Below are 27,663 nucleotides of genomic sequence, written 5' to 3'. Positions count from 1 at the left end.
AAAGTTGTGAGTTTGCTAAACATTGTAGAAACTCTTATTCATTGAGTAATAAAAGGAGTAATAGTCCTTTTGATATTGTGCATATTGATGTTTGGGGGCCATATCACATTCCTTCTATGGGTGGGTACAGATATTTTTTGTTATTTGTTGATGACCACACCCGGTTTTCTTAGGTTTATCTTATGCGTTCACGAGATGAGGTTCCTGCCCTGACCCAAAGCTTCCACCAAATGATCCTAACCCAGTTTGATGCCAGAATCAAAGTTCTTAAATCTAATAATGCAAAGGAATACTTTGCTAAGCCATTGGTATCGTACCTTCTTAATCATGGGGTTATCCACCAGAGCACTTGCCCTCATACACCTCAGCAGAATGGGGTTGCAGAAAGGAAGAATAGGCACATCTTGGAGGTGGGTAGAAGTATTATGTTTACCTCCAATGTCCCTATTTGCTTTTGAGGTGATGCTATCCTTACGGCGGTATATCTTATTAATCGGGTTCCTTCCCGGGTTCTTGATATGAAACCTCCTTTTTCACTTCTATACCCCAATGAGGAGTTGTTTACTATTCCCCTCAAGACATTTGGTTGTACCTGTTTTGTTCAGCTTCTCGGTCCCCATCACTCCAAGTTCGAACCCAAGGCCTCCAAATGCATCTTTCTTGGTTATGCACAAACTCAAAAGGGTTATTGCTGCTATGATCCTGTCTCAGGGAAGAAGTTTGTATCCATGGATGTCACTTTCTTTGAGGAGACACCCTACTATTCTCGGGTCTCTCCTCAGGGGGAGAGTAGTTAGCGTGGAGATTTGGGTCCTTTTCTTCAGGGGGAGTGCAGTGAGGGCAAAGTTAATACTTTTGGGGCTGTTCCTTTACCTATTCCATTGGGTGATGAGGGCTGCAGTAGCGAGGGTGGTCAGGGGGATCGGGAGTTGAGAGTCTATCACAGGCGATGCAGGCAAGTTGATCCCAGTCATCAGCAGTCCCGGCCAGCTCCAACCTCTTCTATGGCTCCAAGTCCAGATATTACAGTCCCAGGGCCCACAGAGACTCCTTCCATTGTTGCTACCTCACCCCCTGCAGATGACCTTGACCTTCCCATTGCCATCCGTAAAGGAAAACGGCATTGCACCACATCTACAACCCACTACATCTCCCAGTTTTTGTCCTATGATTGCCTATCTCCTTCCTACAGGTCCTATCTCACTTCCGTTGCTAATGTCCCTATTCCAAGAACAGTGCAAGAAGCCCTATCAGTCCCGGAGTGGAGAGGTGCAATGCAAGTTGAAATGGATGCCCTGTTGAAAAATAATACCTGGGAGCTAGTTGACTTGCCCAAAGGAAAGAAACCAGTTGGATGCAGATGGGTATTTACTGTGAAGCATAATGCGGATGGTTCCATTGAGAGGTACAAAGCTCGGCTAGTTGCAAAAGGGTTCACTCAGACTTATGGTATAGATTACTTGGAGACATTTGCCCCGGTAGCCAAGATGACCACCATTCGGGTTCTATTATCTCTTGCAACAAGCCATACTTGGCCTTTGTACCAAATGGATGTTAAAAATGCCTTCCTGAATGGGGACTTGCAGGAAGAGGTTTACATGCAGTTGCCTCTTGGATTCTATGATACAGAGGCAGGTAAGAAGGTCTACCGGCTCAATAAGGCATTATATGGTTTGAAGCAATCACCTAGAGGTTGGTTCGACAGATTCAGACTAGCCCTTGGGAAGTTCGGTTATGTACAGGCCCAGTCAGATCATACACTGTTCATCAAGAGGGTGGAGTCCTCTCTGACACTACTTGCAGTATATGTTGATGATATTGTGGTGACAGGAAATGACAGCCATGAGATTGAGTCCCTCAAACAGCTCCTTCATCAAGAGTTTGAGGTGAAAGATCTGGGTACACTACGGTATTTTTTGGGTATTGAGGTTGCTAGATCTAAACAGGGGATCTTTGTCTCTCAGAGGAAATATGTTCTAGATCTGTTGGCGGAAACTGGAAAGCTGGGTGTCAAACCTACGGATACACCCATTGAAAAGAAGCACAGGATTAGTGCAGAGAGTGGGGAGCTGCTTGAAGACAAGGTTATGTTCCAGCGGTTAGTAAGAAAGCTCCTATATCTATGCCTCACTCGGCCAGATATCAGTTATGCAGTTAGTGTTGTCAGTCAGTACATGCATTCTCCTAGAACCACGCACCTTCTAGCAGCAGAAAGAATACTAGCATACTTGAAGAGATGCCTGGGTAGAGGTATACTGTTCAAGAACAATGGCCACATGAAGGTGGAGGTCTATACGGATGCCGATTGGGTCGGGAGTGTTGATGACAGAAGGTCTACCTCTGGATATTGTGCTCTTGTGGGAGGTAACCTAGTCTCTTGGAGGAGTAAGAAACAGAGTGTTGTCTCCCGATCTAGTGCTGAAGCTGAGTATAGGTCAATGGCTAACGGAGTGGCTGAAATTCTTTGGCTGAGATCACTACTTGAGGAGTTGGGTATTGAGTATGAGAAGCCCCTGATGCTGTATTGTGATAATCAAGCGGCTATTAATATAGCACACAACCCGGTGCAGCATGACAGAACTAAACATATTGAAGTTGATCGACACTTTGTACGAGAGAAGGTCTCATCACAAGAAGTGTCTCCCGTACATCACCCCCAACATGCAGCTGGCAGATATCCTCACCAAAGCTGTACCACGGAAGAAGCTAGAGGCAGATCTATCCAAGTTGGAAATGATAAACATTTATTCCCAACTTGAGGGGGAGTGTAGAGAACACTGATGTGGGCCCCACATATACGGTCCCACTGTGTTTGTAGGGTAGAAGGTGTTCTAGTCTTCCTAGGGTTAGCCGTTAGTCATTTAGTTGTTTCAGTTGCTATTTATTTCAGTCTTATTTTGCTCTATTATGTTATGTAAAGACTAAGGGCAGATCTGTCCTTTTCATGTAATGAGCATAACCTATAAATATTAATTAAAGTGGCAGCGGCAGAACATTAAACTTCTGCTCCTCCTTTCAACTCTTGTGTTCTACTGCTTCTCCTCCCTCTTCCTCCTCTCTTCTCTTTACCTTTCTTCTTATTTTCGAACCTGAAATCCATTAGGGTTCAAGACTGATAACAGTCCTGAACTTCTACTAATTCCATATGTTTTATTTTATGTTTGGCAATGCTGCATATATTTTTGTTCGAGGGCTTTGGAACAATCTCATTTACCATTCATAATTATTTTATAGTGTACAATGAGAAGCTGTACAAAATGGACCTCAAAAAAAGGCCATCCTCAAAAAAGTATAATCAGAAATACCATCTCTAAAATCAGTATGTATAGACATCCAACTTCTCAAAACCTCTACTGCCATGTTAATGACCTCGGCTTCAGTAGTAGATTTTTTCTCAAAAATCCTATTGTTCCTTTCTGACCACAGCCCATAGAACTGCCAGAGGGATGGTAGTCCAGCATAACTTTCCTTAGACAGCCCCTGGATATGCCACTCCTCTAGCAGAGCTCTAACTGAAGCTGGCATGAACCAGCTTAGATTCAGGGATTTGAAGAAGTGTGACCAAACTGCAGAACCAAACTTGCAATGAAGAGATGCCTGGAAGATTCTAGTTGCATATTGCAAAAACAGCACCTCCAATCTGACAGATTAAGACCTTTTTTCAGCAGCATTTCTTTGGACAAACACCTCTCCAGAGCTACCACCCATACAAAAAACTTGACTATTGGAGAAACCAAACTCCCCCAAATGGCCTGTCTGGGAAAAGGGGCTTCGGACCTTCCCACAAGAAAATTGTAGAAGGATTTGACTGTGAAATCTCCAGATTTTGACCATTTCCAAACTGTTGAATCTTGCTCCTGAAATTTATCTGTTGGTCTTGTAACAGAAAAAGAAAATCTGCCATCTGCGGAAATTCCCTGTCATTGAAACTTCTCCCAAGGGGAAGAACCCAGCATAGCCTACCTTCCTGGAACAACAGAGAATCAGCCACTAAGGCATCCTTATCTACAGCCACATTGTACAAGTCCGGGAACATCTCTTTTAGAGTGTTGTCACCAGCCCACTGGTCTACCCAGAACCTGGTTTTTCTTCCATCTCCCACTTTAAATTCTCTCAAGGGTAAAGTTTTAACTTCTTACATCTGGGTACATTTTTAGCATCTTATTAGAATTCACATAAATTTACATATCTAGCTACTTTGTATTGTTATGGTAAATCGTAATTTTGCTAAGAAGACATTATTACTCTAACCCTCCAAGTCAAAAGTTCTAGTCATAAGACTACTAGAATTTGATCAATTCCTAGTTAGTTCTCAGTTGGTTTTAGGATAGGAAAATGAGAGAAAGGGCTAGCAAATTCTCCCTCTTTGCCTATAAATACAATGCACCACTTTTTTTATAGAAAAGATAAAATGTTAGTTTTCTACTTTCAATCTTTGAGTGATTTCTATTCTAATTGTCATGGTGTCAGTTCCTTTAAGAAGCTATAAGGTGTTTTTTTTCCTAAATAACCTTGGTGTGGAATCCTGGGTTGCTTTTATCTTCTTTTTTTACAGGTCCATCTTGCACCAATTTTGTAACAAATCTGCATCTTGCATCAATGACTCAAACCCAAGAAAAAGTGTATATCCAAACAAAACAACCAAGTAATGAATGTCAAAATCTTATATATTATTACCAGTTGTGAGAAGTAATTCATTTCAGCAAATCAAAAATAAGAAATAATCAGAATCTGTTCTTACATAAAACACACTAAAAATAAGATACATAGTCAAAACTCAATGAATCAAGCATACCGTTAATATTCCACACTCTTATTGAACCATCTTTTGATGCTGTAATAATTTGTTCTGAATTTGAAGAAAAGCACAACCAAGTAACTGCACTCTGATCATCAACAAAAGAAATGACTGAAACATGAGAAGGGATTTGACGTTCAAAAAGTTATATACATCCATTTCCATACACAGACACAACGGACATACATTGTTGGCAATGGAAGAAGTAAGTCCAGGTAATGCTAGTTATGTAGTCTTTTAAACTCATAATGAAGAACATGATATTCAAGTCTATTCATGTTATAAAATGAGTTACTTAATTCCAATAAGAATTAAACAATGGACATCCAGAAAGATATTTTAAGGCAAAAATGACTTCAGCACTAAAAAAGAAGACAAACTACCATGGATCTTCTACTTGGAGGCAGAACTTCAAATATCTTGATCTTTTGTTCGAACACTCTTCCTGGCATATTAGAGAATGGAAACTTCTGGTTGGAGAATTGGTTCTCTCCTTCCCCTCTTATTAATATAATATGGTCTCTGACTCTTCACAAGTGGACACCTCGACTCAGATTTTTGACATTCTAGACAATAATGGTGTTTGGAACTAGGGTCCCATTGCCAACATCCTGGACACAAGGGTGCTAAGGGAAATTGAATCTTTGGGCCTCCAGATCTCGGTCGGACCAGACAAGGATATGGAAACCCAACTCTGATGGAAAGTTCAGCTGTAAAAGTGCTTGGAACATTTGTCGAACTCATCATACCCCTGTTTTCTGGAGTAAATTTGTTTGGAACAGACATATTCCCACTAAAATCTCATTTCACTGCTGGAGACTCTTAGTGGGTGACATCCCTATGTGTGATAGTATCAGTGGGTTGGGCATACGCATACCGATGGTTTCTGGGTGCAGTTGTAGAAACAGAAAAGTGGAAATCACAGATCATCTTCTAAGCTTTGGAGTTTTGGCATCCAAAGTTTGGTGCTATTTTAGTAGGTTCATGGATGTCCCTATGTGTGATAGTATCAGTGGGTTAGACAGTTTTGTATGCCCTTAGCTTCAATCCAATTTGATGTACTTTTGATATTTAGTGTAAATAAATAAAGTGCATGTTTGATTCATGTTGTTTGGTATAATTCTGTGTAAGACCCTAAAACTGGACACTTATAGAGACTCGGGTTAGTTTAAATGTTCAAAGCCATTGGATAAGTCTGGGGAGATTTATCCTGCCAAGGCTGATACTGGTGTGCCACCAAGTGTTGGGATGGCCTGTCTCGGCCACCAGGGTAAGACCCAAGGCACATGCAGTATGGGATTACTCGAATCCTTGAACCGGACCAGATTTCCAGTATTGCCCTGGACCTTGGAGACAGATGGGCAAAACTGGAAAGTTACACCTGACCCCTAGACTCGATTATGACACTTCACTAGGTGTCGAATCGGACTGTCTTTGATATGCCAATCAGTGAGATCCTTAGCGGGGATCAAAACCTGGGTATGTTGGGACAGTCTGAGAATTCATCTGAGTGGGTGATCATAGTGACAGGATCAGCCCCTTTGTCGGACAAAGGTAATGATCGGGAATGCACTCTCTCTGATGGAAACCAAACTACCGGCAATTGATTTCAATCGTTGGAATTTTGTTTTGCAAAATTAATATACATACATATATTTATACGGTTTCAAAAATGTTTGCAAATGGTTTTAATTCCCGGGATCCATGTGAGTGGAGAGTGCGGCACTGTTCCTTGCAGCCGAGGGAAAGGTCCTCTCTTGTCGGGCAGTGCTTGATCATTAAGGGCTGAGAGGTTAAGTGTAAGACCATTTAGGATAGTACCTGATGAGCTAATCTTGCACCTGCCCACAGTCCCTGGGTTTTTATAAGATGGCTTGGCCCAGGGACCACTTAATGTAAGTGTTGGGCCCATAGGGTCCATGTGATGGGCTCAGGGGTTCACTGAGCTTTTCAGTGAATTCGACTGGGCCTTGTAATAAAGGCTGGGCCGAACCCATGTGGCTGGTGTGTAGATCAATGCTTGGGTCCCATGCCATACAAAGAAGCCCAATTGGGCAGCAGATTGGAAACTAGTTAAGCACTGAACACTTAATGGGCCAAAAGCCCATTTCGAGCTACGTTGATATGATCACCCATCTATGGGGCGGATCTGAGATTAATGTTAGCAAAAGGATTGGGCCTTTAACCTTATCCACTCTGGGAGACCAAATTCAAATCAGATTTGAATCTGGTAACCTCCTGATAAGATCAGGAGTAAGCTAACTTAATCTGCGGATAGGATTAAGATAATCCCCTATCCAAATACTGATTTGGATTGGGATAACTCCTAATTTAGGAGGTTTCTTAATCAAGAAGAAAGTAGGAGAAACCCTAAGAGAAAAAAGATTTTTTGAACCAAGGGTTCAAGCAAGAAGGATCCTGCGAACTGAGATTAGATCTCATACACACTACAGAGAGAAGAGAAGCAATTCAGCCATCTTGGTCCCAGGAGTTCTCCTCCAGCCGCCGCCATTCCTTCTGGCAAGACTTGATCTTTGCAGAAGAAAGAAATCAAGAAATCAATTCTTGACATCAGTCTTCCAGAAAAGATTGAAAAAGATTTGGTGCTCAGAGTTTCCAGAGGATTCTTGAGAAGGATCCAATGTGTAGGGCGCACTCTGCTGGTTCCGTTCCACATACAGCTGTGTCATCTTCAGCAGGAGCGGATCTTGGTGTCCTCTTTGGGCGTGAACACCAACTTTGGGAGATACTGCTTCTCCGGATCAGGTATAATCCTCCCTTTTGTTTTTGGTTCAGATCTGGTTCGATTATGGTTCGAGTAGGATCCTTGAATATTGTATTCTAATTTAGGGAATACGATTCCCAGTTAGAAGAAGGTAGGAAAATTTTTGAAATTCGCCCACCCATTCCGCAATCTTTTTGGCGTCCATTAGATGGATCCTACCATTCTTTAAGTGGTATCAGAGCCACAGGTTCAAATCTTGAACCAAAAGAAAATCAGATCTGAACCTGCACAGATGGACAAAAGATGTTCTGCCAAGATTTGCGCAGATTGTTTTTCTTTTTTTTTTAAGAAATCGTTTCTTGTTACGGGCGATTGATCTGAAATTAATTTTTGTTAAATCCAAAATTTATTTAGAACTGTTCTTTATTTATTTTGATTTAATTGACTGTTCGAACCTGGAGATCGCAATGCAGATTTGGCACAGATGGTCTACGCACCCTTTTTCTTTATTTTATTTAATTCGGTCTGTAAATAAATTTTTTTATTTTCTAGACTGAATGTATAGGATTTGATCAAGAATGTAATAAATTAATAGAAATAGAATTTCTGTTTTTCTTATTTTCTTGATTAAAAAAGAAGGAAGAAGAAGGCGGCGCTGGAAATTTGCAGATGGAGAAATCGCTTTCTGCGATTTGCAGTTTGTGAAACTGCAACCCTAGTGATTAACCTCTGTTTTGCAGGTGGTGCGAACAGTCCATATTTGATTTGTGTTTGTTGAAAATCAAAATTATTAATTTCAGATCTTTCATGAATTAATTCTTGAATTGAAAATCAGTTTCGGACCATTTCAGACTAGATTGGACCAAAACTGTTTGGACCGAATCTAGGGTTCGAAGGGGACTGTTTTTCAGTCCATTTTTATCACACTTGTTGTTCCAAATCTGATGTTCAATTACAGGGATTAATTTGGCCCACCTGTAAAGCCCAGTTTTAAATGGTTAAAACTGTAAAAGCCCACTATTGTGAGAAAGTTGTATGGGCCGAACTGCTAACTGCGATTCAGCCCATATACCTAGTCGACATTAAGTGTTAATGTTATGGATTTTAAATGGGCTGTTCAATGGGCTTTACAGCAGTTAATTGATTGGATCAATTCTTCCTTTACATGTGATGTTTGGATGTTTGATGTGCTGCGACCATGGGCCATAAGCACTTGGCCCATGAAGACTCGTTAGTGGCTCTTGCGCACACCATGGCTGAATGCACATCATTGCCATGGTGTCCCTTAAGGTCATTGGATGACCCCTCCTTGCTTGGTGGGCCCCCTCAACCCTGGAAAGGGATGCGTACGGAACCCCTAGCCAAATAAGGCCCACCAGAAATCTGACTTTATAAAAGTCAATGGGAGCCACTTTGGTTTAACCTAAAATTAGAACTAGGGCGTAATTTTGTTCCCTCCAGCAAATATGAGTGCATGTGATAGGGAGATCCATATGATGGACTCTCTAAAGGCCTTCCGTCATTAGCACAATGATGGGTCCTTTAGTAATGAGGAAACGCACCATAAAATTGGGCTATCCATTTGCTGTTGGATCTGTCAGTGTTTAATAAGATGATAGGGGCGTCATAAACCGATGTGGGAGGGGCTTCACCAGAAAATGTGAACTCTCTCACGGTACCTTGGCGTAACCTGAATATGATGGGTGAGCACTCACTGGACAGAAAGGTTTACCTGAAAACGGCTCTGAACCTTGTCTTACAGAGGCAAAGGGAAACTCATTCGATGAGTGGATATGATCCGTCACAGAAAGGTGGTGGGGTTTTGCAGCTGAACCATCTCCGTCAATGAGAAAGGAGGGAAATCTCAGAGATGAACAAATGGGAATGGAACATAGGTTAAAAACCATATCTATGTAGGTAACATGAATCAAACTAAGGTTGTGGACTAACGTCTTTGCTGTTTTATCAGAAAATGGCAAACGGTCAATTCGCAAAGCTTCTAGACGATAACAAGCTTAAGGGCCCAAACTATGCCGACTGGTACAGAAATCTTATGTTGGTCCTAACTTCCGAAAAGTTAGATAAAGTGGTAAAAAATCCTACCCCGGAGCGTCTGGGTGATAGGGCTTCTGAGGCCCATAGGAGGGACTACCAAGATTGGGAGGATAAGAACTCCCTAGCCCAGTGCTTTGTCATTGGCTCACTGGACAACTCAATACAGAGGCAGTTCGATCAAATCGAACTAGCCAAAGACATATTGGACAGTCTAAAGACAATGTATGAAGAGCAGAACCGTTCTACTCGATAGAAGGTCCTGAAACTGTTCATGACCGCGCAGATGTCCAAAGGGCAGAAAGTTCATGACCATTGTCTTCGGATGATGGGCTACATTAACGAACTCGAAGCCCTTGGATCCGGGCTAGATCTTGGCACGCAAGTGGATGCCATCCTGAATTCTTTGCCCTCTTCCTTCAATGCGTTCACAATGAACTACAACATGAATAAGCTGAATGTCAGCGTCCAGGAACTCAGCAATATGTTGCAGAGGGCCGAGGATCTACTCAAGAAGGATGAGCCTGTGGTTATGCTTACTGAAGCTAACAAATCAGGCAAGAGAAAGAGCAAGGCAAAGAAGCCCCAGAAGAAAGCTGCCAAGCCTAAGAAGCAGAAGAAGAACAAGGCATCTGATGTCTGTCACTTCTGCAAGCAGACCGGCCACTGAAAGAGGAACTGTCCTACCTACCTGGAATTTAAGAACGATAACGTCGAAACTTGTGTCATAGAAACTAATATGTTAGTTACTTCTGTGTCCTGGTGTGTTGACTCCGGGGCTTCAACTCATGCATGTAACTCACTGTAGGGGTTCAAAGTTAGTAGAAGATTGAGTAAAGGCGAAGTGACACTATTCTTGGGAACGACTACAAGTGTTGCAGCTGCGACAAAAGGAACCGTAGAATTAGTCTTTAGAGAAGAAGTGTTTGTACTTAAAGATTGTCTTTATGTACAGAACTTGAGAAGAAATTTAATTTCTGTTTCTAAACTGTGTGCTGATGGATATACTGTTTATTTTAGTAATATGATTACTGTTAAACGGAATAACAAATTCATCGCATGCGGGGAACTGGAGAACGGTCTCTATGTTCTACATCCTTCTCTGGAAACTAACTTAACCGAAACTACGTCGGTCGAAAATCCCAAGAAAAGTAATCGTGATACAGTAAATCCCACGTGCCTCTGGCATTACCGATTTGGCCATATCGGTGTTGACCGAATCACAAGGCTGGTAAAGGATGGTCCTTTGGATTTTCTAACCGTAGAAAATATTCCCACTTGTAAGCCTTGCCTTCAAGGTAAGATGACTAAGCGACCATTTGACAGTAAGCCTGAAAGATCTGCAGGCACACTTGACCTAATAGATACTGATGTATGTGGTCCCCTGAGTGTTAGGACATGGAATCAACACATGTATTTCATCACCTTTATAGATGATTTTTCACGATATGGTTACGTGTACCTAATGAGACACAAGTCTGAATCCTTTGAAAAGTTCAAAGAGTTCAGACAGGAAGTCGAGAAACAGTTAGGGAGAGAAATTAAGGCCCTTCAATCGGATCGAGGTGGCGAGTATCTCTCTGACGAATTCAGGGACTACTTGAAGGTCAACGGGATAGTGTCACAATTAGCTCCTCCTGCCACACCTCAACTCAACGGTGTTTCAAAGAGGAGGAATAGGACCTTGTTAGACATGGTCCGGTCACTTCTCGTACGCTCAGAATTACCCACATCCTTTTGGGGATATGCATTAGAGACTGCTATCTACGTACTGAATCGGGTCCCAACAAAATCGGTTCCGAAGACTCCATATGAATTATGGACCGGAAGGAAGCCAAGTGTAAGACACTTGAAGATTTGGGGTTGTCCTGCACACGTTAAAAGAACAAGTGCGGACAAGTTGGAATTCAAAACCAGTCGTTGCCTATTTATAGGCTACCCAAAAGATTCAATGGGTTATCTATTCTATGACCCAAGTGAGCAGAAAGTGTTTTGTAGTCGAAACGCCCAATTCTTAGAAATCGAATACATCCTGGACACCCATCGTCAAGAAATAGTTCTTAATGAGGAGAGCTCAGAAGCAGTGGGAGATGTCCCACAAGTTCCAAGTAGTGACCAACCTAGAAGATCTACTCGGGTATCCAGGCCACCAGTCCGATATGGTTATGACCAGGATAGTTACCTGGTGGAAGCCTTGACTAGTGAGGAGGATCCCGTAACTTACGCGGAAGCTATGTTAGACATAGATTTCCAGAAGTGGGTGGAGGCCATGAGAGCTGAGATGGACTTGATGAAGACCAATGGGGTCTGGACTCTAGTAGATCCGCCCTCTAGGGTAAAAGCAATTGGTTGCAAATGGATCTCAAGAGGAAGAAGGGGCCTGATGGCAGGATTGAGACCTACAAAGCTCGTTTGGTGGCGAAAGGGTATACTCAGAAAGAAGGCATCGATTATGAGGAAACTTTTTTGCCCGTGGCTTTGCTCAAATCCATTAGGATCCTGCTAGTTGTAACAGCATACCATGACTACGAGATTTAGCAGATGGATGTCAAAACCGCGTTCTTGAATGGAGATCTTAGTGAAGATATCTACATGCAGCAGCCGCAAGGCCTCATAGCTACTGGTCAGGAACACATGGTATGTAAACTTAATAGATCCATATATGGACTTAAGCAGGCTTCTAGGAGTTGGAACATCCGTTTTGATTCTGCCGTCTAAACGTTTGATTTTGAGCAGAATCCGGATGAACCCTATGTTTACAGGAAGTCCAGTGGGGATAAGATCACCTTTTTGGTGTTGTACGTGGACGATATCCTACTCATTGGGAATGATGTAGGAATGTCGACTTCGGTCAAGGTATGGCTATCACAGCAGTTCTCCATGAAAGACCTTGGAGAAGCTTCATACATACTGGGTCTTCGACTCTATAGAGATAGATCGAAGCGGATAATTGGATTATCCCAGGCTGCTTACATTGACAAAATTGTCAAAAGATACAGCATGGAGAACTCCAAGAAAGGAAACGTTCCTTTCAGGCATGGAGTCATTCTCTCCAAGATGTCTCCAAAGACTTCTGAGGAGATTGAGGGCATGAGAGACGTTCCCTATGCCTCAACCGTAGGGAGCATCATGTATGCCATGCTGTGCACTCGCCCGAACATTGCTCAGGCGGTGAGTGTAGTAAGCAGATTCCAGGCCAACCCAGGGCAGGAGCATTGGACTGTTGTGAAGAACATACTCAAATACCTTCGAAGGACAAAAGAGTTTTGTTTGGTATTCGATGGTAGTCCACTACAAGTTCTAGGGTATACTGATGCCGATTTCCAGTCGGATCCTGATGATAGAAAGTCTACATCTGGGTATGTTTTCACGATAGGATCGTGTGCTGTTTGTCCGAAAAGCAGCAAACAGGGGTCTACTGCAGATTCCACAATCGAGGCCGAGTACATTGCCACAAGTGAAGCTGCCAAGGAAGCCGTGTGGATGAAGAAATTCATACACGAATTGGGAGTGATTCCGTCCAGCACATCACCCATCCCGTTGTTGTGTGACAACAATGGAGCGATCGCCCAGGCTAAAGAGCCTCAGGCCCACTCGAAGTAAAAGCACATCGAGGGGAAGTACCACGTACTACGGGAGATCGTTGGTAGAGGGGACATCCTAATTCAGAAGGTAGCATCAGCGGATAATGTGGCAGACCCATTGACTAAGCCACTGACACAGAAGGTGTTTGAGAAACACGTGGAAAGTATGGGACTCCGGCTTGTACCAGATTGGACCTAAGTGCAAGTGGGAGCTGTTAGACAGTTTTGTATGCCCTTAGCTTCAATCCGATTTGATGTACTTTTGATATTTAGTGTAAATAAATAAAGTGCATGTTTGATTCATGTTGTTTGGTATAATTCTGTGTAAGACCCTAAAACTAGACACTTATAGAGACTCATGTTAGTTTTAAATGTTCACAGCCATTGGATAAGTCTGGGGAGATTTATCCTGCCAAGGCTGATACTGGTGTGCCACCGCCATAGGATCACTATGATACCAAGGCTGATACTTGTAAATCCATTTGGGACGAAGATGGCTGAATTGCTTCTCTTCGTCCCAGGAGTTCTCCTCCAGTCGCCGCCATTCTTTCTGGCAAGACTTGATCTTTGCAGAAGAAAGAAATCAAGAAATCAAGTCTTGGCATCAGTCTTGCAGAAAAGACTGAAAAAGATTTGGTGCTCAGAGTTTCCAGAGGATTCTTGAGAAGGATCCAGTGTGTAGGGCGCACTCTGCTGGTTCCGTTCCACATACAGCTATGTCATCTTCAGCAGGAGCGGATCTTGGTGTCCTCTTTGGGCGTGAACACCAACTTTGGGAGATACTGCTTCTCCGGATCAGGTATAATCCTCCCTTTTGTTTTTGGTTCAGATCTGGTTCGATTATGGTTCGAGTAGGATCCTTGAATATTGTATTCTAATTTAGGGAATACGATTCCCAGTTGGAAGAAGGTAGAAAAATTTTTGAAATTCACCCACCCATTCCGCAATCTTTTTGGCATCCATTAGATGGATCCTACCATTCTTTCATGGGTGACATCCCTATGTGTGATAGTATCATTGGGTTGGGCATACGCATCCCGATGGTTTCTGGGTGCAGTTGTAGAAACAGAAAAGTGGAAATCACAGATCATCTTCTAAGCTTTGGAGTTTTGGCATCCAAAGTTTGGTGCTATTTTAGTAGGTTCATGGATGTCCCTTTATTCCTTTTCTGATGGCCTTAAAACTCAAGTAAAGGAAATTACTGCTTCCATTCCATTGTTGATAATCTGAGAGATCTGGAAAGAAAGATTTACTCGCAGAATGGAGGGGAAAGCCAAGACTGCCTCCTCTATCATTTATAGAATTCACTTTTGGCTTAAGGAAATCAGCTGGAACACCCACTCTCATCCTCCAACATCAAGAGAAAACCTCATCCTACATGTTCTATACATTAACCCCTGTCCTTGTCATAGGTCGAGAATCCATTCTGTCACTTAGCACCCTCCTCCCTCAGGTTTCAAATGTAATGTAGATGGTGCTTGCACTAGAAATCTGGAGCCGTCAGGCGGGGGTGGAATCATTAGAGATGACAAGGGGTACTTTGTCTTTGCCTTTGCCAGTTGGTATGGAATCGGTACCAATATTATAGCTGAATGTTAAGCCATTTTAGACATGGCCATTTTCTGTAGAGCACTTGGACTTTTCTCAATTACTACTGAAAGCAACTCTAAGGTAATGATTGACATTCTCAATTCTAGGGCAAAAGCTCCATGGTCTATTCTCTATTGGGTGGTCTCCATAACTCATTTGTCTTCAGATATGGTGATTAATTTTGTTCACAATTTAAGAGATGGCAATGCAGTAGCTGAAGGTGACACACTATCGAAGCATGCAGTCCAAAGAGGCTCGTCCATGAATTTGATCACATTTCCTCACTTCCACGAGACTGTCATAAGTTTTATCTTGATGATCTTTTGTATATTCCAAAAATCAGATTACTGTTTTTTGGTCTTCGGATTTTTTTAAGTGGCAAGGGTGTGTTTCTTTTTTACATGGGTTTCGGGGCAAGGTAGGCTATGTCCTCCATTGTAGTTACTCAGATTATTATAGTTTGATTTATTAATAAAATTTCAAGGTGGCTACCCCTCCACTTGGAGTAAAGTTTGGGGTTAAAAAAAAGTGTCTTGCATTTCCCTTTCCTTTGGGTTTCTTTTCTTTCCCTTTCTGCTTGAAGTGCATGAGGCTTGAGGCATACACCTCAAAGGCATCAATGCCTCCCAAATACACCTCAGGGCATTTTGAGTGCTTCTCTCCTGGAGACGTGCCTCCAAGTGTACACCTCATATGCCTTTTAAAACATAGTATTAATTGGCACCTTCCAATAGAAAACCTTTACCCTGGGGAGAATGGGGCCACACCAAAGTTCTTTATCTGGGAAAGGGTTTTACAACAGTAAATTGGTGAAGGGTTTGAAAAAAGGAAGCAAACGAAAAAATGCCCACAAGCACCCAGTACCCATACATTTTACATATGTTTCTCATGGTTCATATAAAATATTTAAAATTCTCACTTTTAGGAGAAATAATAGGATGTTTGAGAAGAGAGAGCAAGAAAGTTAATAGGTTTATTGTCAATTTACCAAAACTAAAGGTCTATCAGTTAAAATCAGATTTTATTGTGTCAAAACTGATAAGCCCAATTAGTAATAGGTCAGCTATGGGTCGATTAGTTACAAACCCTGTAGTGTGGATCGGACCAAGCTTGTATGTTTTCTTATCAGTTTGGGACTGAGACTACTCTAAGTTAGCCCATACAAACCCATTGACAACCCTACTAGAAATGAAGTCATATTTGACATGTCTAATGATAGGGAATGAACAGAAGGAATAAATTTCCACAGACATTGCAAATCACCTTAGTGGCCAAACTAGGATCCTTGTCATTCCAATTTAGTCCATACTTGCTTTAATTGTTAGAATGCCATAGAGCTTGATTCTCAACAGGGAATCCCCAATGCCATTCCCCATGTCTTTATCCAGTCCCTCCAAACCCAATCCCTCACACCCTTTTTCTTAGACATATTAGTCCAAGTAATAAGATGGTCATTCTTAGAATCTCCAAGCTCCTAAAGAAAGTCTTTCTTGGTAATAAAATAAAATTTATTAAAGGAAAAAAGAAAGCCTTCATAATCCTTTCAATTTTGATAACTCATTTCATTAAGGTCTAAAAGATAGAAAATACAACAAGAGGCCAGGAAGGTTGATTAATAAGGATAATTTCATCTCTCAAAAGATACACTTTTCTTCTAAGAAAGCCAATTTTTTAGAGAACATTTTCACCAGTCACTGAAAGAGATGGCCCTAGGATTACCCCATGGAGGTAAACTAAGCATTTCAATGAACAGGAAATAAGGGCATATCCAAGAACATCTCTCTCTAACTCAATGATACCAATGGTTCCCACACGCTCTCTTTCCAGTTACGTTAGATGTCTCATAGGGAATGTTGTAAGGGCTGCACAGTTTATGGGTGTGTATGATTAGCATTCCTCATAAAGGAATGCCAGTGGCATGGTCATTTAGCTAGGGGTGCAACTTGGACCAGGTTAGTCTGAACTGTTCAGTTAGGGTTGAGGCTTTGGCAACCAAATTAACCCAACTGAACCCAACATATGTATGTAATATGTGTATCAACAATTTTAAATTTTGAAGACTAAAATTTTTTAGTCCAAGTGTGTATCATAAATATTTTACTCATTTGTCCTCATACATATATACTAATGCTCAAGCTAGTTAACCTTAATAGACTAATCCCAAGTCTAAGAAGTGAGAACATTTTTCTTTAAAAGCAAGATCAAGTGAAGACCTTAAAACAAGAAATGACAACCAACAAAACATGGATTTAGGCTTTGCATTTCATGCTTCATGCATGCCATGGATAACACCACTAGAATTGCTCAGAAAAGAAATACTAGAGATTTTGCTTCAGTTTTATCCTTAATTGCACATTAATTAAAACATATCCAGACATTGACTAGATGAAAAGTTGCATCAAGAAACATTCAAGAAGTGAAGAACTTTATTACTACATATTTCTCAAGTAACAATACATCAAGTAACTGACAAGCAAAACATTCACCTTATGCCCTTTCAGTTGCATAACTTTCAAAACCTCCTTAACTGAACCATCCTTTGAATATACAATCTCCCAAACCTAGCAAAATTAAGTTGACAGCAAAAAACAACTTTTAGTTGACAAAATTTAGTTCTTTATTTAAACAAGTATAACTGTCACAGCATTAACATGAAATCCTAAAACTGATTGCCAATTGGGTAGTAATCACATAGCATGCAATTAGGTAATCCTTCAACGAAGACAGAAAAACAATAAACAAAATGAAAAAAAAAAAAACAAATGTACCAAATGTTCCCATGACAATTCTTTTTCTGTTCTTTTGGGGAAAAGGTAAGGTGTGCATTAAATAAGAAAAAAAACAAAAAAAAAGAGAATGTACAAGGGATTGCTACTCCATGTAAAAGAGCCAAAAGGAAAAGCCAATGTGACCCAAGCCAAACCTGGCCCAAGCTAGGAAAGCCAAAAAAAAAAGAAAAGAAAAGAACAGAACAGACCAGCCCCCAACCTGATAAAGACAACCCCCTAAAGAGGACCGGTTCAGCCCTACCCGGGCCACACACAATTACAACAAAACTTACACTGAAACCTTTCTTTCCCTGCTCCTTATTTCCCTACCACAGGTGCTGCTAGCACCTTTCTTGGGTGCTTCATACACCATCTTTCCATAGAAATCCGCTAAATGCTTTGCTTTTCTGTATCTGGGAAGGCAACTCTTTTAAGACCATTCCGAGTCAGTGACTCAGTGCTAAGCTCAGATACAGGTTGATCTACCTCCCTTGAGCACTTCAACTTTGAAATGGCATGTGCTTCTTGATCCATCAATCCTTTAGATCTCAAAAGATCATGTGCAGAAGCTTCTCCTCCTAGGAACAAGATTCCCATACATGAGCCAAAGTCCACCAAAGCCTCCACTCATTGCTTCACGGGATTAAGGGAGCAATTAACCCCATTAGGGGCTTTATCACATACACACACTGAACCAGTGTTTAAAGGAGCTCAAGAGAATGTGCCAGGTCCCTCAATTTCCAAGGGCACTTCTTTCACCAGAAGAGGCTCACTGTCCAAAAGACTACCCTCCTTGAAAACACAGGTGATGTGTGCGCAGGCTACACATCATTTCTATCGTTTTTGTAGAGAAGATGGGCCGAATGGCCCATAGACTGTCATTTCATGTTATGTTATGTTTCTCTCTATTGTGGGCCTTATTCTGGGCCCATATTCTGTAATGTTCTGTTTTTGTATTTTCCTGCCCACTCAAGGGCCTCTCTGTAATTTGTCAAAGATTAACTTATTAATAAGATGTTTAGAGTGTTAGAGGGGGGTTATGTTTGAACCTCTTACTCTCTAACACTCATTGCCGCCAGCTCTCTCTTCTCTTCCTCTCTTGTTTGTTTATTTTCTGGTTTGCATCTAATCTCAAACAGTTCCATACATCAAGTGGGCTGCTTTTCAACTTGGTATCAGAGCGGGCCATTGCTTGGCGTGTCCCTCATGTGGTTCTAGTTCAGCCAACTACATGAAGAGGTTCTAGGGCTGAAAGTTTACAGTCATCCGCCTGGTTCTTGGAGGTCATTGAAGGGTGCCCAAGTTTCTATACACTTGGAGAAGGGTTCGGTGACCAGGAAGAATCAGAGAGCAAGTTGTTTGGCCTGATTTGAAATTAGAGAAAAAGAATTCCGAAGTTATCTCAAAGAACAAGTGTTCGGCCTGGTTTATAGTTCAAACCAGAGACTCTCTTGCTGTAAGTCTTTTCTCAGTCCTTTGCTGGGTTATTTTTTGTTGTTTGGGAGGACTGTTAAAGCATTGAAAGCCCACCTCCATTCGGCCCACTATTGCTGGACTGATTCTACTCAGAAATTTCTGGGTTGTTTTGGAAGTGCTAATCGGCTGATTATTGGACTGCCAACCTGCTGAAACTGATCTAAAACTAAGTGGTACTAGTCTCATCTTCATCCCAGCCTCTTCTTGGACCTATACTGAACACTTTGAAGTGGTTTCTTCTAGTTAACAGTAGGCTGTTAACTACTACATACTGAGTGTTCGACAAAAGGTCTCTTAAGGACTGTGGCCTTTTTTTCTTCTCTTTGGGACAACGGCTGTTGGGAACCTGAAATACCTTGTGATTGGAGGTTTGTTGGGTGTCCTTTGAAGGCTGAAACAGTAAAGAAAGAACTACCACCGAACTGGACTGTCACAGTTATCAAGATTGAACTGATTCTGTGAGCTAGTTGTTGTTGGGAACCTGAAATACCTTGGGAAACCTATTGAAAATCCTAATTGGAGCCTTTACATGATGGATTTCTCAAGCCTTGAAAACAAGAATGCTGCTGAATATGGACAAATTTTGGGAACCCCAACCGATTCTATGCTGGCTATAACTACAGTTAAGCTTGATGGGACCAACTACTTGGTTTGGTCACAATCAGTGAAAATCCATATTTGTAGCAAAGGAAAACGGGATTTTATTTCTGGGAGCAAGAAAGCTCCTCCAGAGGATGATCCATCTTATGAGAGATGGGTGCAAGAAAACTACACAGTGATTGGGTGGCTTGTGAACTCAATGCAGCCACAGATTAGTCAGCATTATCTGTGGATGAACTCGGCTAAAGAAATCTGGGATAGTGTTGTAGAAACTTACTCCCAGAAGTTGAATGTTGCTAGAGCTTACAAACTGAGAAGTGATGTAAAGAATCTAAGACAGGGGGAGAAGTCACTTGCAGCATACTTCTCAGCCCTAAAATCTATATGGCAAGAGATTGATTTGATAGAGGCTATGACATGGGATACCCCTAAGGATGCTGAAACATACAGGAAATTGGTTGAAAGGAATAGGGTCTTTGATTTCTTGACAGGGCTGAATTCTGAATATGACATTACAAAGCAAAACATCTTGCCCAAGGAAGATGTTTCATTGTCTCAAGCATATGCTTTGGTCAATAGTGAAGAAAGTAGGAGGCAAGTGCAGGTTCAAGGAGTCAGTACCAATGATCATTTTGCAAATATGGGAATTAAACCCAAAGGGGTTACAGGAGCTCCCAGTGGCACAGGAAAGAAGGAGGTGGTGTGTGAATATTGCAAGAAGCCGAAACACACCAAGTACAGATACAGAGGTTGAGTCTGCCAGTGCACAATTGGCAGCCATGAAAATTGGATATGAGAAGTTTGGAAAGATGATCAGCCAGCTTGAAGGTGTAACTTCATCATCCAACCCTTCTGGAAGTCCAGCCACCACCGCATTTGCTCATTCAGGTATAAGGGCTTCTGCTAACCATGCACCCACCTCAGGTAATCACAAGACCCCTTGGATCATTGACTCAGGTGCTTCTGATCACATGACCAACCTTTCCACTTTGTTTGTGTCATATGATTTGCTTCCTGGTCGTGACAAAATCACCTTAGCTGATGGTTCTCTTGCCCCTATTTCTGGCAAGGGAAATGTCAAGCCTACAGACTCTTTACTCTTATCTTCCACTCTTCATGTACCTAAGTTAAATACCAACTTGTTATCTGTAAGTAGCTTGACCAAGTCATTGAATTGTTGTGTAACCTTTTTCCCTTCTCACTGTGTGTTTCAGGACCTGAAGTCTCGGAAGGTGATTGGGAGTGGCCATGAAGCGAATGGAATATACTTGCTCGACACCCCTGGCCAATGCTTTGTTCATCCCAAGAATGTTGCTTTTGGTTCTACTTCTTCAAAGTCTGTCAGTCAAATTATGTTGAGTCATTGTCGGTTGGGTCATTTACCTTTTTCTGCTTTAAGTCATTTGCTTCCCAAACTGTTTAAGGGAGTTAGTGTGTCTAGTCTCAATTGTGAGTCATGTCAATTGTCAAAGCATTGTAGAAAAAATTACCCTGTGAGCAATAAAAGATCTTCTTTTCCTTTACATATTGTACACTCTGATGTGTGGGGGCCTTACCACTTATCCTCTATGGGGGGTTACAGATACTTTATCCTGTTTATTGATGACTTTTCTAGATTCACTTGGATATACTTAATGAAATTCCGAGATGAAGTCCCGAGACTTGTGAGGCAATTTCATGAGTTTGTTTTAACTCAATTTGATACCAGAATTAAGGTTTTCAGATCTGACAATGCAAAAGAGTATTTTGAGAAGAGTTTATCCTTGTATCTCTCTGACATGGGGGTTATTCACCAAAGCTCCTGTGTTAGAACCCCTGAACAAAATGGAGTTGCTGAGAGGAAAAATAGACATATTGTTGAAGTTGCAAGGAGCCTTTTATTTGCCTCACATGTTTCCACAAGATTTTGGGGTGATGTTGTACTTACTGCTACCTATTTCATAAACCGTATGCCATCCAGGGTTTTAGGGTTTAAATCCCCCTTCAGTCTTCTTCATCCAGACAAGGATCTCTTCCCAATTCCTCTTTGTGTGTTTGGTTGTACCTGTTATGTTCACATTCCAAGTGTGCAGAGACACAAGTTTGAACCAAAAGCCCACAAATGCATCTTCCTTAGTTACTCCCCCACACAAAAGGGTTATTGTTGTTTTGATCCAAAGACTGGCACCCGACATGTCTCTATGGATGTTACCTTTGATGAACTTTCTCCTTTTTATGGTTCCTCTCAGGAAGGACATTATCAACAGGGGGAGAGTCTATCACAAGTTTTTGCTCTTCCCCTTCCTGTCCCAGTTGAGTCTCTTGACAAATCTGTATCCTCACCAAATGAATCAAAGGAGGATCAGCCACTTCATTCCTCTTGTCCTAGTGCTCCTATTTCTTTACCTCCTCGTCCTACCCATAATCCCAAAGTGTATCAAAGGTAGAGATCCAAGAATGAGCAAGTGGTTTCCCTTACAACAGATGAGGCTCATACACTCCCAATCACAGATGAGATAACAGGTACTGCTTCATCTCCCTTGGAATCATCCTTCCCAGATCTTGATGTCCCCATTGCTGTTAGGAAAGGAAAGCGAAAGTGTACTGCACACTGCATTTCCAAACACCTTTCTTATGACCTACTTTCCCCCTCATATTGTGCCTACCTCTCTTCAGTTGCTTCTAACCCCATTCCTAGGTCTGTATCAGAAGCTCTTGGGATTCCAGAATGGAGAGATGCCATGCAGACTGAAATGGATGCACTACATGAAAATGGTACTTGGGAGGTGGTGGATTTGCCTGAAGGGAAGGATCCAGTTGGATGCAAGTGGGTTTTTACCATTAAATACAGGGCAGATGGGACTATTGAGAGGTACAAGGCCAGACTTGTTGCAAAAGGCTACACACAGACATATGGGATTGACTATCTGGAGACTTTTGCCCCTGTTGCTAAGATGACATCTGTGAGGGTTCTTTTATCTCTGGCAGCTCACTTTGATTGGCCTCTCTATCAGTTAGATGTGAAGAATGCATTTCTGAATGGTGACTTACATGAGGAGGTCTACATGTGTCTTCCTCCAGGAATGTATGGGAAGGATATGCAAGGAAAGGTATGTAAACTGAAAAAATCTCTTTATGGCCTCAAACAATCTCCTAGAGCCTGGTTTGAGAGATTTAGAGCTGCACTTGTTAAATTCGGCTATGTTCAGACACAGTCAGATCATACTCTTTTTTTGAAGAAAAGTGGATCTCTAGCAATGTATCTCATTGTGTATGTTGATGACATTATAGTGACTGGTGATGATGCCTCAGGCATTCTGGCCCTTAAGTCTTTCCTCTGTACAGAATTTGAGATTAAGGATCTGGGGGAGTTGAGATACTTCCTTGGCATAGAAGTTGCCAGATCCAGGGATGGGATTCTTATTTCCCAGAGGAAATATGTCCTTGATTTGTTGTCTGAAACTGGAAAATTGGGTGCAAGACCAGCTGCAACTCCTATTGATATGAGTCACAAACTTTCAGCTTCGGATGGAACTTCGTTGGAAGACAAAGGGGTCTTTCAGAGACTTCTTGGGAAGCTTTTGTACCTGTGCATGACTAGGCCAGATATTGCGTATGCTGTCAGTTGCATTAGCCAGTTCATGCATGCTCCTAGAGATACCCATATGGCAGCAACAGAACGGATTTTGTGCTATCTGAAAGGCTCTCCAGGAAAAGGAATTCTATTTGCCAAACATGGTCATCTGAAACTTGAAGCCTATACTGATGCTGATTGGGCTAGAAATATTGATGATAGAAGATCTACTTCAGGGTATTGCAGTCTGGTGGCTGGTAATGTTGTCTCTTGGAGGAGTAAGAAACAAATAGTTGTGGCTCGATCCTCCGCAGAAGCAGAATATAGAGCCATGGCACATGGAGTCTCGAAATTGTTGTGGCTAAGGTCCTTAATGGAAGAACTTGGGATTGATCATGACAAACCCATGATGTTGTACTGTGAAAATCAGGCTGCCATCAACATTGCTCACAACCCGGTACAACATGATAGAACCAAACATATTGAGGTTGATAGACACTTTATTCGTGAAAGAGTCTCCTCCGGTGAAGTGTGTCTTCCATTCATTACTTCTGAAGGACAATTGGCAGATTTCCTCACCAAGGGCATTTCCAAGGCAAGGCTTCAACATGACATTGGTAAGCTGGGCATGATTAACATCTATGCTCAGCTTGAGAGGGAGTGTAGAGAAGATGGGCCGAATGGCCCATAGACTGTCATTTAATGTTATGTAATGTTTCTCTCTGTTGTGGGCCTTATTCTGGGCCCATACTCTGTAATGTTCTGTTTTTGTATTTTCCTGCCCACTCAAGGGCCTCTCTGTAATTTGTCAAAGATTAACTTTTAATAAGATGTTTAGAGTGTTAGAGGGGGGTTATGTTCGAACCTCTTACTCTCTAACACTCATTGCCGCCAGCTCTCTCTTCTCTTCCTCTCTTGTTTGTTTATTTTCTAGTTTGCATCTAATCTCAAACAGTTCCATACATCAAGTGGGTTGTTTTTCAACTGTTTTATACAAGGTCTGGATGATGATTTTCATGATTTCTTACCCTAATGGAGAATGATTTCAGGAAATCAAGACTGTGGAACAGCTTAGGGGGAAGATAGCATAAAGACATGCTAAGAGGGCGAATAGGGAAACAATTCGGCCCATCTAGAAGAAAGGCCCAGCCGAGAAACACCAAGGAGAGCACTTTCGGCCCATAAAGAAGCAAAGCCCAATGCTATACACTCTATGGGGGACACCAAGGAGAGAGCCCAGCCGAAACTCTCCAAGGGAAACCTTTCAGCCCACCAAAGTGGGTGGACCAACTGCAGCTGAAGTTGCAGCCCAAGGGGAAGCTCCTAAAGGCGGCTACCTTTTAGAAGAGAGAGGACTGAAGAAAAGGGTATAAAAGGAGAAGAAAAAGGGGAGAAAAGGGTTCGAACCCCCAAAAGGAGAAATGGAGAAGAAAGGTGCGAGAGAAGAAAAAGGGGAAGAACTAGAGGAAGAAGGAGGTTGCTGAATACGAATTGGAGGAGAAGCACATCAAGGAGATCGAAGATTGAAGCAAGAACTCTAGGTTGTCTTCTTCTATGGTTTTGCGCAATTGGTAACCGAATTCAGCTAGGGTTTCATGGAATTTTGTCAATTAATCTTTCTTTCTTGCTAGTATTCGAACCATGTTTGGTGATGATTCAAATCTATAATTAATTCTCTTAGGTTATTCAATTGATTGGATTCATTGGATTCATTCTTGGTGTTTCTTGATTAGGGTTTTAATTGCTAGAATAATCTTGGCCGAATTGTTCTTAGTTCTTGGATTGCTTGAACTGCTTAAGAAAGAATTTAGGTAATCAGATCTGCTAATCAAGAAACCGAATCTAATGCATCTTAGAGATAATTTGTATGGTTCGGTTGGTGATCATTCAGATCTGAATTGATGCCCTTGGACTTTCTTGTTCTTAATGCGTCCATTGGGATTAAATTCTTGATAGAGATATAAGAATTGTCACCCATAGATAGGGTGAGTTGTGCTCGAGAGAGGCTGCTCATGCCATTAGGGTTTCACCAAACCATGGCTGAATTCCAATTCCATTGAATAACTTAGTGGTTTAATTGCTGGACCGAATCTGCTAGTGTTCACATACAGCTCTTCTTCCCATTGCATGAAAGTGGTTTGATCCGAACTGATTAGGATAGCTTGCTAGTTAGGAATTAGGAATTAGGATTTTGATTTGTTTAATAATTCAGTTTATCAGATAACAAATGGCCGATTCATTACTAGTAGTTGTTGGATCAGTCCTCGTGGGAACGATACTCTACTCATCATTGTATTACTTGATCGGCTAGTGCACTTGCTAGTGTAATCTATACGCATCAAGTTTTTGGCACCGTTGTCGGGGACTGATCACAACAATATTAGGAACCATCTGTCATTGTTAATCTGATTTTGTACATTATGTTTATGATATGTGTGTATTAGTCTCTCTATGATTTTGACTTGTACAGTTTATGACACACAGAAGTGAAAAGGAGAGCATCACCTACGATCCCGAGATTGGAAGAACTCTCCGTCGCCGCCTTAGAGCTTCTAAGCAAGTGAGAGCTGAAATTGAAGAGATGGCCGAACCAAGAACCATGATGGATTTTGCCAAACCAACCCTCACCGGGGCAGCCTCAAGCATTGTAAGACCAGCAATAGCTGCTAACAACTTTGAGATAAAACCAGCCATCATTCAGATGATACAGAATACGGTTCAGTTCTGCGGCTTGGCTCATGAAGATCCGAACACTCACATCGCCAACTTCTTGGAAATCTGTGATACATTCAAGCACAATGGGGTTAGTGATGATGCAGTGAGGCTCAGATTGTTCCCGTTCTCATTGAAGGACAAAGCCAAGACTTGGCAGAATTCTTTACCGGCTGGATCGATAGCAACATGGGATGAAATGGCTAACCGCTTCCTATCCAAGTATTTTCCTCCGTCCAAGACAGCAAAGATGAGGAATGATATCACCACCTTTTATCAGCAGGATGGGGAGTCATGGGAGCGTTACAAAGAATTACTAAGGAAGGTCCCTCATCATGGACTTCCCGTATGGCTGCAAGTTCAAACATTTTACAATGGGTTGACCGAAGCCAATAAGACTATTATGGATGCTGCAGCTGGGGGATCCATTAATAACAAGACCCCTGAAGTTGCCCATGCACTCATAGAGGAGATGGCTGCTAACAACTACCAATGGCATTCCGAGAGAGCCCAAGTTAGGAGACAGTCCGAACTTCACAATGTGGACACCTATACAGCCCTATCTGCGCAAATCAGTGCACCCAGCAAGAAGATAGATGAGATGCAGATAGCAGCCATGCATGTTCAGACCATGACTTGTGAATGGTGTGGGGGAGGTCACATCAGCACTGAATGTCAAGTTGGAAATCAGTTTGTGCAGTCCCCCGAGCAGGTAGATTTTGTTGGTAATTTGCAAAAGGCAGCAAGGCAATCAGTACCCTCGAGCCTTTAACCCCGGATGGAGGAATCACCCGAATCAGTCTTGGCAAAATCAAACTGCGGTGAAACCCTTCCCCTAGAATTTCAATCAGCCGGAAAAGAAAACTAACCTAGAGGAGCTGATGACCAAGTTCATAGCAAGTGCAGAAATGAGATTTTAGAACCAAGAAGCATCAATCAAGAACTTGGAGAATCAAGTGGGGCAGTTGGCACAGATGATATCGGCTAGAGTACCAGGCACTTTACCCAGCAACACCGAGGCAAATCCAAGAGAGTAGGTGCAGGCCATTACTTTGAGAAGTGGTAGGGAGCTGCAAGAGGTGGAGAAGAAAGCAAGGGAAGAAAGCAAGGTGGGTGCAACCCTAGAAACCGAAAAGAAGGAGGAAGAGCAATCTGAAAGAGAAAAATCAACAGCCACAAGTACCATTTCCCAATAGGCTTAAGCAACACAAATGGGAAAAGGAATTCGGTAAGTTTCTTGAAATTTTTAAGAGTTTACATATTAACATTCCTTTTGCTAATGCTTTAGCCCAGATGCCACATTATGCAAAGTTCTTGAAGGAGATGTTGGCAAACAAAAGGAAACTGGGAGATGTGGCTACAGTTGCGCTGAATGAAGAATGTTCAGCAATCCTCCTCAACAAGCTGCCCAGAAACTGAAAGATCCAGGGAGTTTCACTATTCCTTGCACTATAGGCAGTTTGAAAATTAATAAGGCATTGTGTGATTTAGGAGCTAGTATAAACTTGATGCCATATTCGGTTTTTAAGAAATTAGGGTTGGGAGAACCCCAACCCACTAGAGTTGCATTGCAGTTAGCTGATAGATCCATAAAGCATCCTAGGGGAATCATAGAAGATGTACTTGTTAAAGTAGACAAATTCATTTTTCTAGTTGATTTCATTGTGTTAGACATGCAAGAGGACGTTGATGTCCCTCTTATCCTAGGGCGACCTTTCCTAGCTACAGGGAAGGCAATGATTGATGTCCAACAAGGGCAACTCAGCCTTAGGATTCAAGATGAGGAAATCATTTTTAAAATGTCT

At 41.9% G+C, this 27,663-nt stretch overlaps 1 protein-coding gene across 4 annotated transcripts in view; it reads right to left on the bottom strand.

The window, feature by feature from the left end:
* LOC104611826 (uncharacterized) overlaps positions 1-27,663 on the bottom strand; it is a 93,090-nt gene that overhangs the window by 29,484 nt on the left and 35,943 nt on the right. For all 4 annotated transcript variants that reach the window (XM_010279052.3, XM_088895701.1, XM_010279051.3 and 1 more), the window contains exons 6-7: positions 17,236-17,310; positions 4,796-4,886 (exon numbers count right to left, since the gene is read on the bottom strand). In XM_010279052.3, coding sequence (XP_010277354.1) covers positions 4,796-4,886; positions 17,236-17,310 — 166 coding nt within the window. The remainder of the gene's footprint in view (positions 1-4,795; positions 4,887-17,235; positions 17,311-27,663) is intronic.

This window comes from Nelumbo nucifera, chromosome 1, assembly GCF_055504915.1.
Source record: "Nelumbo nucifera cultivar China Antique chromosome 1, China Antique-T2T, whole genome shotgun sequence".
Lineage (NCBI taxonomy): Eukaryota > Viridiplantae > Streptophyta > Magnoliopsida > Proteales > Nelumbonaceae > Nelumbo > Nelumbo nucifera.
This window is presented reverse-complemented; position numbering and strand designations above follow the sequence as displayed.